The sequence below is a fragment of the Schistocerca americana genome, chromosome 3 (assembly GCF_021461395.2).
Source record: "Schistocerca americana isolate TAMUIC-IGC-003095 chromosome 3, iqSchAmer2.1, whole genome shotgun sequence".
In the NCBI taxonomy this organism is placed as follows: domain Eukaryota; kingdom Metazoa; phylum Arthropoda; class Insecta; order Orthoptera; family Acrididae; genus Schistocerca; species Schistocerca americana.
The window spans coordinates 820,901,927-820,917,773 of NC_060121.1; the positions used below are offsets into that span (position 1 = coordinate 820,901,927).

At 43.8% G+C, this 15,847-nt stretch overlaps 1 protein-coding gene across 1 annotated transcript in view; it reads left to right on the forward strand.

Moving 5' to 3' along the window:
• Nucleotides 1-4,879, forward strand: part of LOC124605763 (beta-1 adrenergic receptor-like) — a 29,894-nt gene extending 25,015 nt beyond the window's left edge. Inside the window, exon 2 of the mRNA XM_047137647.1 lies at nucleotides 1,821-4,879. Within this exon, the coding sequence (XP_046993603.1) occupies nucleotides 1,845-2,390 (546 nt within the window). The 5' untranslated portion in view covers nucleotides 1,821-1,844 and the 3' untranslated portion in view covers nucleotides 2,391-4,879. The remainder of the gene's footprint in view (nucleotides 1-1,820) is intronic.
• The last annotated feature ends 10,968 nt before the right edge of the window (nucleotides 4,880-15,847 follow it).

Here is a 15,847-nt window from a genome sequence, read left to right on the forward strand (position 1 = left end):
ACGCGACTATTCCACCAAGCTAATAATAACACAATAAAAAATACAGAACACACCACTAAATGCTTTTACACAACCAAATTGACTAGATCGTGTTGTTCAGGTCCCAGAAGACCACATATACCAAGCAGCGGTAATTCACTATGTATATACTGTACAAAACCGCCCTTCATAATCAGACTTTACCTAACACGTCGAGTGCCAAATGTACCATACATGAACGCAACTCCGGGCAGCACTCCAGTTGAGCAAATAAATTAGTACCCACAAATATCGTAACGAGCCACACGCACAGCAAACGGTTCCAACGACACGGTCCCACATCAGAAAAGTTCAGAAACCGCTGCTGGAGCTTCCGTGGGAAAATCTGAAGAGCCAATCGAGCCCACACCCTAACCTGGCAGACACCTACAAAATTCAGCAACTAGTTGTCTCCGGGTCAGAGTATCACAGGACCCCACCGGACCTCCATATCATACAGGCAGAAAGAACAAGTACGCCGACTCCAATCAATCACCATCGAATGGCCAGCACAGCGGCGAGTCGCCTCCGCCCCAGACCACTCTGCTCATAATGCGAGGCACAACAGCCTTAGCGCTAGTCACTAGCAGGTCAGGCAGAGCGAACGTTCCGTCCAGTCCCCGGAAAACCAACTACCCTCTCGCTTTCCGCCGGGCACCGCAAACACACGCCAGCGACGTCATAGCAAATCGCCACCAAAGCGCCACCCGCACCAGGACAGCGAGCTATAATCGATTACAGTGTGCGCTCTGAACAAGATCACAGGTTAGCGGCGCGCGCCATATCAGTACGCGTTGTTGACTTGCTCAATTTGTAACGTCCCCTTAGAAAAATTAATGAATTACTGTGCTAATAAATCTCTTACATTAGTTGATTTTCAAACAGCTGAGTAAAACTGAACGTACTCAGACATTTCGCTCTTTACCCATTCTGATCAACACTAAACTGACACACAATATTCTTTAGCACAACGCAATCTGACTTTCAATAATCCCTACAAAAGAATGGCCCTGACTAACATTAACCTATACCTTTCACAAATCACTTACCTCACAAAAATCTTCGTTACTCGAACTACTGCAGTACAGCGAGCGCCACAACTGCCAGCTAAATAAAAGATTCAAACTACTGAAGGCACTAACTACTGATAGGCACAGTTAGCAAATGAAAGACTTTGATAGAGAACAAACAATGTATTTACCTTAATGTTCAAAAGTCATAATATATATAGCAGTTCATGACATCCATTCTTACATATGTGCTGTTTCTGATGGACACACGTCCAGATCATCCGCTCTCAAAAATCCGCCATATCACTTCCCCTGGCGGCTCACCTCCAACTGCGCAAAGCTACGCACTGTTAATAGCTAACAGCCCAACACTACAATAGCAAATTACAACAATGCAAACCAGCCACATACTGCACACAGCACAGTCAGTGATTTTCATATAGAGCGCTACATGGCGTTACCAACATAAAAACCTAAACAGCCTACTTACAAAATATGCTTCCTTGTCTTCCCTCCTACCAACAGTAGTACGCGTTGTTGACTTGCTAAGTTCGTGAAGCTCTTCCTATTAAATAAACCATCGAATTTTTCTGAAACTGTAATTATTGGTTTGCCGGTGCACGCTCATCACATCTACAGGTTTCCGGCTGTTCGTATAGTTCCTTACGAGTGCGTCGTTTCGGATTTTAAGTGTATTTGTTCTTTGTTTGTCCAGATGTTTGTGAAAGCGAAGACCTCAATGCAGGCCTCTGTTTAGAGCGGTGTCCTGCAGTACTGTTGCCTGTGTTTCAGGCGTCGACGACGCTGGGCATCATCATGAGCGCCTTCACCTTCTGCTGGCTGCCCTTCTTCGTGCTGGCGCTGGTGCGGCCGTTCACCGACATCCCGCCCTCGCTGTCGTCGCTGTTCCTCTGGCTGGGATACGCCAACTCGCTGTTCAACCCCATCATCTACGCGACGCTGAACCGCGACTTCCGCAAGCCCTTCCAGCAGATCCTGTACTTCCGCTGCAGCTCACTCAACCACATGATGCGCGAGGAGTTCTACCACTCGCAGTACGGCGACCCGGACCACCACCAGTACTACGTCATCAACACGGCGGCGGCTGCCACGGGTGCCGGCTGCAGCGGCGGCGGGGGCGGCGGTCTCGGCGGGGGCGGCATCGGGGGCCGCCCGCAGTCGGCAGCGTCGGGGGCGGCGCCGTCGTTAGACTACCGCGAGGACGACGAGCGGCTGTCGGTGGCCGGAGACGGCCCGCCCCAGTCGGCAGGGGGCCTCGTCGTCGACGACGACGACGATGATGACGACGACGACGAGGAGCGCGACGCCACCACGGCGCTGGCCGACGAGTCTTTCCTGTGATACGAGGAGCACCGCTTCTGAGCCCGAGAAGCGCATGCGCCGGCGCCACAGCCGGCCAGTCCTGAAGAGGACGCCGAAACTGCCTCAATAGACTGACCGCACTACAGGACAAGCCGCGTTTCGGAACAGACCCGCTACCCAACCCATACACCGACTACAAACACTAGTACGTGCCACGCGGTCAGAAAAACGTTCAAAGCCACCAGGTGTGCTTGTAAAGTCTTGGGCAGTATGGTGATAAACTTTTAGAAGAAACTGTGCTGTCATATAATGGGTTTCATCTGATTTGTGGTGTGTCTACAGTTTTAACGTCCAGTACTAGACAAATTATGGTTGATCGTCCATCTCGAGTTTCCTAAATAGTCGTACCTACACTTACTGTTAGTGTCAGTTTCGGAGCTCTGGTACATGAACAGTCGCGAGTTAAATCGTCAGTTGTCTGTTTACGGAAGACTACGTGAAATGCCGGCTCCCATCAGTTCGCGAGAAGCTACGCACGTTGAAGGGAACATGGGATGCAGGTCTCTAGTTAGGAGGGGGGCAGCAAGTAATAGCTTGAAGAAACAGTGGGTCATTAGTTCTTGAACAGCTTAAGCAACAAGCCTAAAGGAAATGGTATACTGGTATCTAATTTCAGTAAAAAGAGCTCTAAATTTCACGCAAAGAACATTGTGTCTCACAATTGACGACGCATTAGCTGAAGGAAAAGATTGTGTCTGATACCACCAAAGAACATTTTCGATCCAGCTGTAAAGCTGCCTGTACTCAAATATCAATGATTCTTCTCTAGGCTGACGTAACACTGCAAGTGTGTAGAAGGCTGTACATAAATCCTAAATGTTTACTCACTGAAGTAGATAAATCTGAAAGCAAATTGCAGGACAATCAACTAAAATTATTTAGTACATTTTTTGTAAAAGTCTCCGAACTATACTGCGTACTTAACCTACCGCTGTGGACAGGGTAGCTCGTCCTTTTATGACGTCAGTGCCAACGAAATCGTAAACGTGCTTGACACCTCTGGACATCGCTGAAGCGCTCATCTTTGGCTGCAGCTTATTTACGTCACGCCAACAGCAAATTCTTGTGTAGCTAATTTTCATTCCGTGTGTAGCTTCCCTTGCATCAAAACGTTGTGAAGTACCAAGAAATTATATAATCGTAACGTTATCAAGCACATTCACTAAAATATTTTCTTTCCGGCAAAAAACTATACTCTAGGATTCGTGAAGAAAGGACGAACTAAGACTGATACAATACTGTTATTTGGAATGAACCTTCTAAAAGTTCTGAAATATTGATATCTGATTGTACTAGCCAGATAAATACATTTTCGGTTTCAAAAAAGCGGTTTTCATGTGCTGCATTTTAGTAAGGTATGAAAAACATGTTTCTTTTCGTGTCTGCCACACATAATATATTACTGCTTTTAGTTATCGTCGAAAGTTATTCGTGTTAGGCGTGAGAAATGCAAATGTGATTGGGAACAAGAGTGATGACATACCATGATAAACGGGTAAGTGAGAAATGTAAATTGTTCTCCTGAAGGGAGAAAATTAAATAAAAATACAGACACGAGTAATTGCGAATTATTAATGTGGATGCTAAACACGAAAGCTTTAATTTAATTTTCGCCACGTCTGTTTCACCCATTTACTTGCATATTTAAGATGAATTATGTGTAAGATTCGTCACATATATTGTATTTGCGGGAGAAGGTAGAGCCGTAACTGATTTGCAAAGAAAGCTACGGAATCGTGTATTTAGTGATGTGAAATGAACTATGAGTTGACGTGTTTCCGTTGTGTTGTGAGCACTCTTCCAGACCCACATCCTGTGACTTAACTGTCGTAAGCTAACTCTGTCTCTCTTCTACTAGAAATACGCATTATTCTAAAGCGACGAGCGTCCTTTTCGAATGGAAAAAAACCTTCGGGACGTATTGCTTGGATGATTAATTACGTAAACTGACCAACAGGATACTTCGGCGTGGGTGGGATTCTGGGTGATTCTTAAAAGCGTATGAGAATGACGTTTAAATACATGTATTATTAACGAGTTATATGTATCATAAGCAATACTATGAACGTGATTTCCCGTATTTTGCTATCGTAACTCTTTCTACTGAGGCATTCAAGTTTTGGCTCCTCGTGTGTAATACCTCCTGTCTTTCACGAAACACGAAGAGATTATTCGTCAATGCCGATTCATCTTGCCTACACTCAGATTTCTCCTACAAAAAAACCAAAGAATGTTACTTGTAAATATTAGTGTAAAATAGAGATAAACTCTTTATATGGTGTTTTCTATAATTTCAATCAGTGTTTTCGTCAAATGAATCATTTATTTTATTTATTGCTACAATAAATCCCCAAATCATTACTTTAATATGAATGTGTGATGAGCACTCGGTGGAAATAGAAGTAAATATCCTGTTTTCGTCTGTGAAAAGTATAGTTGGAAATAAAAATGAAACTGTATTTACAGAATGACGTTTTCCTCTCGCCTTTTCAGACTATTTTCCTACTTGTTCACAACATTTCGTATAGCATTCGTGAGGTCATCTTGAATAGAAGAGGACCCAGTCTAATTAGGGTTCCAATACATTATAACTTTGTTTCAGACGTCGGAATGATAGATGAGGTAACCTTACCAGAGCCTCTCTTCAGTCAAGGTAAGTGATATTTGCGATATAAGCTAAAATATAAGAGAACGACAAGTACGCAGTCGTTTTGTTAGCTCTAATATTCACCAGAGCCTCTCTTCAGTCAAGGTAAGTGATATTTGCGATATAAGCTAAAATATAAGAGAAAGACATGTACGCAGTCGTTTTGTTAGCTCTAATATTCCTATCACTTAATGAAACAGTCAAAATCGCTCTTAATCATTTACTTAAAAATGATGACACGTTTTGCCCTTTATGCTGGCCGTCTTCACGGCACCATATTGCTGAAGCAGCGGTAAACTTCAGCCATATGGTTCCGTGATCTCAATATGGCTAGCACAGTGGCGGAAACCGGTTATAATTTTTAATAAATATGTGCGATCTTAACTGTTGCATTAAGTGATAATTTACAATAAATTGCGGTATTATCTCCAGTTATGTTACCTAAAACGAAAATCTTTGATGAAAGTGGAGATGGAGTGGAATGTCAGAGACGACGCTATATGAGAAAGTTGGACCTGTTACTGCTGCAAAACGTATCTGTTTAAATAAAACATCTGAGCTGAGCTGAGCTGAAATAAGAGTCAGCTGTCAGCAGTGTAATCTCCTGACAATGAATCTGCGACTGTCATGACATAAAATAATTTACATCATTTTTGTAACTATTTGCTCAAACACGTATTTAACCACAATTCGTTCCACATTCTTCTCTCTAATCTTTTTGTACATTCTACAATTTTTGTTTATATACTGGATGTAACAGAGAACCGTGGTCAAAATATGACCTAATACTTCTCCCTCACTGAAATCTAATATATTTTATTTGGAAATGGGTCTGGAAACAATTTATTTTCTGGTTAGAACTCAATTACGATACGTCCCACCCCAAATTCATCAGCGACACTTCAAACGTCAATTACTTTACAGACCCGTTAATGCGTTATATATTTCACATTAGGCATATAAGCGAGAAAAACTTAGGAATCGGTTTGAAATCGTAAGTTTTGTTACAAGTCACTAAGGGCTCTCATTCAGAAAAACTGGGTGAATAAAATCTGCACACCATGACTTGACCCTCCCTCGTGACATGTATGTACAGTTTCTAACACTAATACTTGAGTGTACACCTTAATGAATAGATAATGTCACGATTTTGCATACTTAAAGCCACTCACCAATTATATCAAATATTGAAATTCTTTCTGCTGTTGCCCCTGGAAGCCGTTTGGTAGGCACCCTGCAACACAGACTCGTGTATGATGAACCAGCAGTAACAGAAATTTCTATAGCTCTTAATAGTACACTAATTAGGGAACCGGGGCCTGATTCATCATGGAAGTGTTGGAAAAAGTTATCAACAAAGACTGATGTCAATTTTTAGGCCGCCATTTTTGGAGACTCTTCGGTCCTCATGTACTTCCATATACCCTCAACCGACGAACTAAGCAGTGCTTTCTTAGAGAATACCTAATCTCGTAGAAGATGTGTGTAAATCAGAGCATCGAAACATGTGTCTCATGTAGTGTAGAAACACGCTTCAATTCTGTGTTAAAGTCCGTCCGTTTTTATCTCTCAATTAGAAGAACAAAGTGACTATCAGCTGTTTTTATACAGGACAGCTGCCATAGCAGGAAACAATTACAGCAGGAATTCGGTCACACCTGATGTCCTGTGCACAGTTGTCATATCACTCTGGTACCTTATTTGGCGGTTATCAGCTGCGTAAAATTACGGTGTGTAACGTAATTGTTATGAATTGTACTTCTATGCTTTGTAGCGCTGAACTGTGTGTTTCTTTTCAGCATTTAAAAAGCTTACTATGAAATGGTGTAGGAAAGTAGCAAGGCCTTTAGGATAGTGCAAACTGAACTCCCCAATGAAAGTTAACAGAAACATATGACCGTACTTAACATCACAGCTGCTGTAACCGGTGCATATTATACTTGAACGCAATGGCCTACTGACAGCAATTTGTCCCCTCCCCTTCCATGCTTAACTGTCAATAACTTTGTTATTTTGAAATCTTCGTGATCATTCTTCCAGGAAAAACCACGATTTTTATAATCTTGTAACTTATTTAAATACACACAGTCTTGACTTATGTAAGTTTTTATCTATATTTTTACACAACCGATTTCGATCTTGTAAGATATGGTCCTCAGAGCTTACATTCCTTGATAATTGTAAGAAGTGATGGCTCCAAGCCAACGGTCCCTGTGCTTATCAAGGAATGTGAGATCTGAAGGCGATCTCTTAGAAGACCGAAACTGGTCATCTAAAAATAAAAACGAACAATTCAAAAGCTATCATCACAGCGTGTACTCAAATAAGTTATACATTGTTGTTTTGATCTAGGTATAAAAAAGTTTCTGTGACAGGTCAGTGGGAAGAGGTTGACTAATTCCTTGGTCTCCGCGTTCCCTGGACCTCAGTTGTGGTAGCATTTAAAACTTCTTTTGTATCTACTACCCATACACGCTGCAAGGATGATGTTACTAAATCATACGTACTACTTTAAAGGTCGGTGCATCCATCATTTAAATTGACTGGGCATTGGTTCACATATATCAGTTCAAATGGCTCTGAGCACTATGCGACTTAACTTCTGAGGTCGTCAGTCGCCTAGAACTTAGAACGAATTAAACCTAACTAACCTAAGGACGTCACACACATCCATGCCCGAGGCAGGATTCGAATCTGCGACTGTAGCGGTCGCTCGGCTAGAGACTGTAACGCCTAGAACCGCACGGCCACTCCGGCCGGCAGATATATCAGTGATGATATCGTAAGAAAAGATTCTTCTACTATGCTAGTACGCTTTACTTCCACCCTTTCTCCTTTATTACTTTATTGTGAAGAATTAGAGAGAATGATATCCAATATAGAGAGCGTTATTAGCCACGGTGCTGACGGTGGTGTTTCAAATATAGTATTGAACAAAAGGGTATTACAAATATTTTGTACTCTTTTTCTCACACACAGAACAACATGGATATGTTTCAAATCTATGGTAGAGATTAAAAGTGCAAGCTGAAGTGGTAGTCGGATGCAATGTATCATCGAAGCCATCATAACAAGATACTGAAGACAGATTTTAATATTCAGTCTGTCACTCGAATTTCCACACTCTAAATTTGTCATTGAAGTGCAGAGTAACAGAGACACTGGACTATGAATTAATACGAGTTAGGAACGACAGAAGGACACCCAGGACGTTAGGGATTTTGAATAACAGACACTTGTGATTACTCGCCACAAGAACAGGTAAGTTCTCTTACATTCAATTATTGAAAAATGTACTCATTTTTTTATTTAGCTACTTTCTTCGTCGCTTATAGGGGTATTAACTGAAGTAACATATAAAAGTACGTAGAAAAACACTAGCTCACACCTCTCACAGACATTACAACAGGAGAAGCTAGTAGACTACACGGCTGGAACTTCAACGAATGTCTGGTGACTGCCTACGGGCTCCACATCTGTACTGTGGCCATCTAAAGCAGATTGAATATCTATTCTGTAAACTGTTTGAAATTTCACAAAGTGTACTAACGTTAAATAAAGAAAAACATAGAAACTGGAGTATTGTGTTACGAATTACCTACATGTATATTACTCACTGGAATAAACACAGAACATTACAAACAGTTTTACATTAGAAAAAGGCCGAAAAAATGAAAATTACGTTGCATTTCTTTCACAATGACATAACAGAGCAGTAAAGGGTATGTACTTATATATACTCTTACAAACTCAAGTGATACCATTCTGCTTTCATCATTCTCGAAGGAAAGGGAGGTGCCTACTGGAAACGGAGATGCAACCAGAGGTTCTCTCTGAAGCAAAATCCCGTAAGAAAGAGAAGTACAAAATTTTGAAGTCCGTAAAAGAATTTGAAATACCACTGAGGTGCAAAAATACACTCCTGGAAATTGAAATAAGAACACCGTGAATTCATTGTCCCAGGAAGGGGAAACTTTATTGACACATTCCTGGGGTCAGATACATCACATGATCACACTGACAGAACCACAGGCACATAGACACAGGCAACAGAGCATGCACAATGTCGGCACTTGCACAGTGTATATCCACCTTTCGCAGCAATGCAGGCTGCTATTCTCCCATGGAGACGATCGTAGAGATGCTGGATGTAGTCCTGTAGAACGGCTTGCCATGCCATTTCCACCTGGTGCCTCAGTTGGACCAGCGTTCGTGCTGGACGTGCAGACCGCGTGAGACGACGCTTCATCCAGTCCCAAACATGCTCAATGGGGGACAGGTCCGGAGATCTTGCTGGCCAGGGTAGTTGACTTACACCTTCTAGAGCACGTTGGGTGGCACGGGATACATGCGGACGTGCATTGTCCTGTTGGAACAGCAAGTTCCCTTGCCGGTCTAGGAATGGTAGAACGATGGGTTCGATGACGGTTTGGATGTACCGTGCACTATTCAGTGTCCCCTCGACGATCACCAGTGGTGTACGGCCAGTGTAGGAGATCGCTCCCCACACCATGATGCCGGGTGTTGGCCCTGTGTGCCTCGGTCGTATGCAGTCCTGGTTGTGGCGCTCACCTGCACGGCGCCAAACACGCATACGACCATCATTGGCACCAAGGCAGAAGCGACTCTCATCGCTGAAGACGACACGTCTCCATTCGTCCCTCCATTCACGCCTGTCGCGACACCACTGGAGGCGGGCTGCACGATGTTGGGGCGTGAGCGGAAGACGGCCTAACGGTGTGCGGGACCGTAGCCCAGCTTCATGGAGACGGTTGCGAATGGTCCTCGCCGATACCCCAGGAGCAACAGTGTCCCTAATTTGCTGGGAAGTGGCGGTGCGGTCCCCTACGGCACTGCGTAGGATCCTACGGTCTTGACGTGCATCCGTGCGTCGCTGCGGTCCGGTCCCAGGTCGACGGGCACGTGCACCTTCCGCCGACCACTGGCGACAACATCGATGTACTGTGGAGACCTCACGCCCCACGTGTTGAGCAATTCGGCGGTACGTCCACCCGGCCTCCCGCATGCCCACTATACGCCCTCGCTCAAAGTCCGTCAACTGCACATACGGTTCACGTCCACGCTGTCGCGGCATGCTACCAGTGTTAAAGACTGCGATGGAGCTCCGTATGCCACGGCAAACTGGCTGACACTGACGGCGGCGGTGCACAAATGCTGCGCAGCTAGCGCCATTCGACGGCCAACACCGCGGTTCCTGGTGTGTCCGCTGTGCCGTGCGTGTGATCATTGCTTGTACAGCCCTCTCGCAGTGTCCGGAGCAAGTATGGTGGGTCTGACACACCGGTGTCAATGTGTTCTTTTTTCCATTTCCAGGAGTGTAATTGCCAAAGACATGCAGTTATTATATAATAAACGCAAGAAGATGTAAATGCATCTGTAAGATAATAGTGAATCACAAGTGCAAAACACCTGATCAGCAGTCTTGCCTCTTGCGTTTTCATCGTATGGTATGTCCCTCTATATCACAAGGAAATAACGCCATATGGAAGATATGACACAGTGGCTGGTTTTCAAAGCGAGCTCCTCGGAGGCCCATTTAGTTTTAGTGTACCATTATAGCTTATACCACAAACACATACAGATCGTGCCTGCCTGTCTCAGCAAAGTTGAGGTTTGAAGCCAACACATAAGTCTCATTACGTGTTACGGGAAGGTCACAATTTTACTCTTTCAGAGCTGAAATCAATCATAGATCATAAGAACTGACACACATATTGTGTTAGTATTACATATAAAAACTGCATTCACCTACATTTCTATGAAATACCCACAAGTTTGCAGTTTTAACACTCGCCCTGGTAAAAACACAAAGTCCAAATGACCAGATCTGCACTTATTCTGAACCACAATTGACCATCTTTTAAGTGAACAAAAATAACCACTTTTTACTACTAACAAATATCTGCAGCTCGTTATGTTTCTGCCGTATCCGTCTCAGTATCCTATAAATGCTCTGCCAATAACAATTCTTATTCAACAACATGGTCTCTCTGGCAGATGTTTGTGCAAACTAAACCAAAGTTCAGCTAAATGGAATAAAAATGCTAATTTCTGCGAATGAAACTGGTGGATATATATTTTCTTGACACTCATTTCGATTAAATAACAAGTTTAATTCATTTCATACTCTATTTTCTGAGGCAGATGATGCACTTACTCTGCCACTGCAGCAGGCATCAGCGCCGGCATTGCCCTCTCAATGAGCAGTCCGAGAGTCCCGTTTCCTTGCAAATATTTACCACCGCCTCACCATAGCACACCAACAACCAATTTTTGACACCACGTTACCAATAATTCACATTCTGCGAAGTACAACCATTGTTATCCGTTACCAGTTCTTCATGCATATGTTCCATATTCATCATAATAGTGTACCTATGGCGACTGCAATGCACTGTTTGGACGTATACACGTATTATACCGATATTAGTGTCACATCCGTGATGTCAAACGTGTGGGTTGCCTACAAACAGGAGTAGGAGCGACGGGGTGATTTTATCATGTCTTTTCCATCTACTAAACCACACCCCTTTCTTAGATAGAGAACGTCTAAGAAAACACACATAACACACTTGCACATGTGCACGTACACACACACACACACACACACACACACATATATATATATATATATATATATATATATATATATATATATATACCAATAAAAGCCCAGTATTTTAATCGACATTAAAACGAGACAACAGTCATTCAGTATGTCACCGTACAGCGGCCAACTTGAACATTTTTAAAAACATTCAAACGACCTGAACTGGATAACTGGCACCATGTTCAAAATTATCTGAACCACCAGAACTGTGTATAATGGCCCCATGTTCAAAAGTTTCTAAATGAACGACGTGAACTGTGTAAAACTGCAGACATATTGGCTTGATTCAAATGGCTCTGAGCACTATGGGACTGAACTGCTGTGGTCATAAGTCCCCTAGAACTTAGAACTAATTAAACCTAACTAACCTAAGGACAGCACACAACACCCAGCCATCACGAGGCAGAGAAAATCCCTGACCCCGCCGGGAATCTAACCCGGGAACCCGGGCGTGGGAAGCGAGAACGCTACCGCACGACCACGAGATGCGGGCTGCAGACATATTCAAAACCATCTGAATGACCAGAACATCATAAAGAAGACAACGCATCACCAAGTTGGCCATGATTAAAAGTATCCAAATGACGTTTATTATTTATCAAATATAGGTCAAGGCATTGACAATACAGATGTTCCAGTATTTCCATGTGTAAAACGACTGTATGATTTAAGAAAAGTACATGTGGCAGTGCTTTTCTGACTTACACGTTAAGTTGCACTGGAAAGTGAGCATACTTCAGTCCTTGCGTCGCACTTGAAGCAAGGCCCAACGGCGCCCCAAACTAAACATCTGCGCATTCAATTGGTTTGTGTTATATTCCTTAACTGTACAAAACATGTTAGCTAAAGTACCGTGTCAATCAGAAAATAACAATTACTGGGTACCTTACATATTAAGACAAACTCATACCTAAGAAATGAGTGCACTCTGCAATTAAATGCACAACGCAATTTCCACTTCTGAATTGTGTCTATTGTTGTTTTATTACAGGAGGAAGAAGAGAATTCATCATGATTTACACAAGACAAACATAATTAACGCTACTGGCTGCCTACTATTGCTTTCTTTATTGATGTTGACTTTTCACCTACCAATGATTATGTTGCAACGGATTACAAAGATGAACTGTCGAGGAAAGCTGTGGGATTCACTGATCAGAACTGTGGTGCCAAGGGTATCTAAAAAGGTATACAGCCTGTATCTCCATAATCATCTTCTAAATAATACCTATATTTATAGCATGTTTACCCACCAATGTCATATTTTCCGACGCTACGGTACAACTAACCATACTAAAAAGTGCGCATTTTTCTGAGATCTACAATGCACGTCATTTAAATTGCATACTTTCGTGATAGGCAAGTGTTAACTTCGAAACGCTCCAAATGCGTTACGCTTATGTCAAAGAACAGTGATGGACGTGGTTCCTCACACATATCTGCTCTCGAACGAAAATTCTACCTTTGCAGCAAAATAAAGTAGCGCATCAACTTGTCTGCATTATCTATCAAAATACGTAAACGTATCTTCTGTAACCATACAAAGCACATATGGCACTAATACTGTAGCTTAGTAGTTTTATAATAGTAAAAAATACACAATACTTACATATAAACACTAATAATCTAATCCAGAGGTTAAGCTGAGAATGACCATGAGGGAAGTTCAGAAGCGGTTATGATGGTCTGGTGAGGTCGTGGGAGCAGGCAGTTGGTAGTTTAGATACATATAACCAAAAGTCAAAATATTGTATTAGAAAACATTCGACTACACTGATAGCGTCATGATGGAGACAGCAGCCATACCCCATTGCGGCATGTGGTGAGTTTGGCATGTGTCGTCGTAACTGCCGTCTGCTTCACATCTCCTATGCAGGAAGCTACGTAAATTTAAGTGTTAACTGTGTTTTTTCTTACTTATCACTTCTTTTTGTGTTTTTGCTTTTAGGAAGCTTTAATTTTCGAGTACTAGTAATAGTGTTCCATAGATTTCGTGTTTGTTTTGAATGTAGTCCAGAGGCTGTTAGTGCTTATTTTCATTGTTTCCAACAAGTAGTATCTAGTAACCACAGTTTAGTCAGCTAACAGCCGCCTTCAGTGAATTGGCAGTCTAGTTAAAAGTTGATTACTTAATTCTATACAGTAAATTGTTGACTTCTTAGGACGGATAGAATGTGTGACTGCTGTGTACGGACACAGGAGGAGCTGGCCACTGTTCGCGAACTGCTGAGCGTTGTGATGGCCTCGGTCAGCCGTCTTCAGGCTGCTGCCTTGGAGTGTAGCGGCAGTGAGGAGTCTGGTGCGTCGCATGGTACACCCCAGCTGTTACATGCTTCACCCACAGTCCCTGCTGTCGAGACATCTTCGCGGGCATCGGGCACGGTTGGGCCACCATTTCCCCAAGGGGAGCGGCGGGTTCAACGGCGTTCTTGTCGCACCAGGCGGAGAGGCAATATGGAAGCTGGCCGTGTGGCGTCGCGCGCTCTGCCTGTGAGCGGATATGTGGCCCCTCCTTCGGCAAGGTCCGAGCAGGCACACGGGGGGAGGGGTTTATTAGTTATTGGGAGCTCCAACGTTAGGCGGGTGATGGAGCCCCTTAGGGAAATAGCGGAAAGGTCGGGGAAGAAGGCCAGTGTTCACTCTGTCTGCTTGCCGGGGGGGTCTCATCCGAGATGTGGAGGAAGCCCTGCCGGCGGCGATAGAGAGCGCTGGGTGCACCCGACTGCAAATTGTTGCTCATGTCAGCACCAATGATTCCTGCCGTATGGGTTCAGAGCTCGTCCTCAGTTCATACAGGCGGTTGGGGGCGTTGGTGAAGGCGGAAAGCCTCGCTCGCGGGGTGGTATCTGAGCTAATTATTTGTAGTGTCGTTCCTAGAACGGATCGCGGTCCTCTGGTTTGGAGCCGAGGGGGAGGCTTAAACCAGAGGCTCAGACGATTCTGCGGAGATCTGGGGTTCAAATATCTCGACCTCCGCTATCGGGTGGAGAAATGTAGGGTCCCCCTGAATAGTTCAGACGTGCACTACACGCAGGAAGCGGCTGCAAGGGTAGCGGAGTACGTGTGGATTGCACACGGGGGTTTTTTAGGTTAGAGAATTGCCTCCCTATGCCCGACAAGACGCCTCCTGAGACGCGGCAAGGTAGTAGTAGGCAAAACGCTACAGGCAATGACAATATTAATGTTGTAATAGCAAACTGCGGGAGCGTCTATAGAAACTGCTCTCATTAATAAATGGTCACAATGCCAACATAGTACTAGGGACGGAAAGTTGGCTGAAACCAGATGTAAACAGCACTGAAATTATAAACTCAGATTGGAATGTATACCGCAGAGACAGGCTGGACAGTAAGGGGGAGGCGTGTTTATAACGATAAAAAGCGCAATAGTATCGAAGGGCCTGCCAGAGTGGCCGTGCGTTTCTAGGCGCTACAGTCTGCAACCGCGAGACCGCTATGGTCGCAGGCTCGAATCCTGCCTCGGGCATGGTTGGGTGTGATGTCCTTATGTTAGTTAGGTTTAAGTAGTTCTAAGTTACAGGGGACTGATGACCTCAGAAGTTGAGTCTCATAGAGCTCAGAGCCATTTGAACCAGTATCGAAGGAAACTGACGGAGATGCGAAATGTGAAATAATCTGGGTCACGGTTAAAGCAGGCCCAGACATGGTAATTGGATGTCTCTATAGGCCACCTGGCTCAGCAGCTGTTGTGGCAGAGCACCTTCTGTAAAGTTTGGAAGGTAGGAGACGAGGTACTGGCAGAAGTGAGGCTGTGGGGTCGGGGCGTGAGTCTTGCTTGGGTAGCTCAGATGGTAGAGAACTTACCCGCGAAAGGCAAAGGTCCCGAGTTGGAGTCTCGATCCGACACACAGTTTTAATCTGCCAGGAAGTTTCACCTGAAGGAAAATTTGGAAAATATTTCGAGTAGATTTCTCGACTATGTATTAGTTCTGGGTGGATATTTTAATTTACCAGATGTAGACTGGGAGACTCAAACGTTTGTAACGGGTGTTAGGGGCAAAGAATCCAGTGAAATTTTTCAAAGTGCATTATCTGAAAACTACCTTGAGCAGTTAAACAGAGAACCGACTCGTGGCGATAACATATTAGACCTTCTGGTGACAAACAGACCTGAACTATTTGAAACAGTTAACGCAGA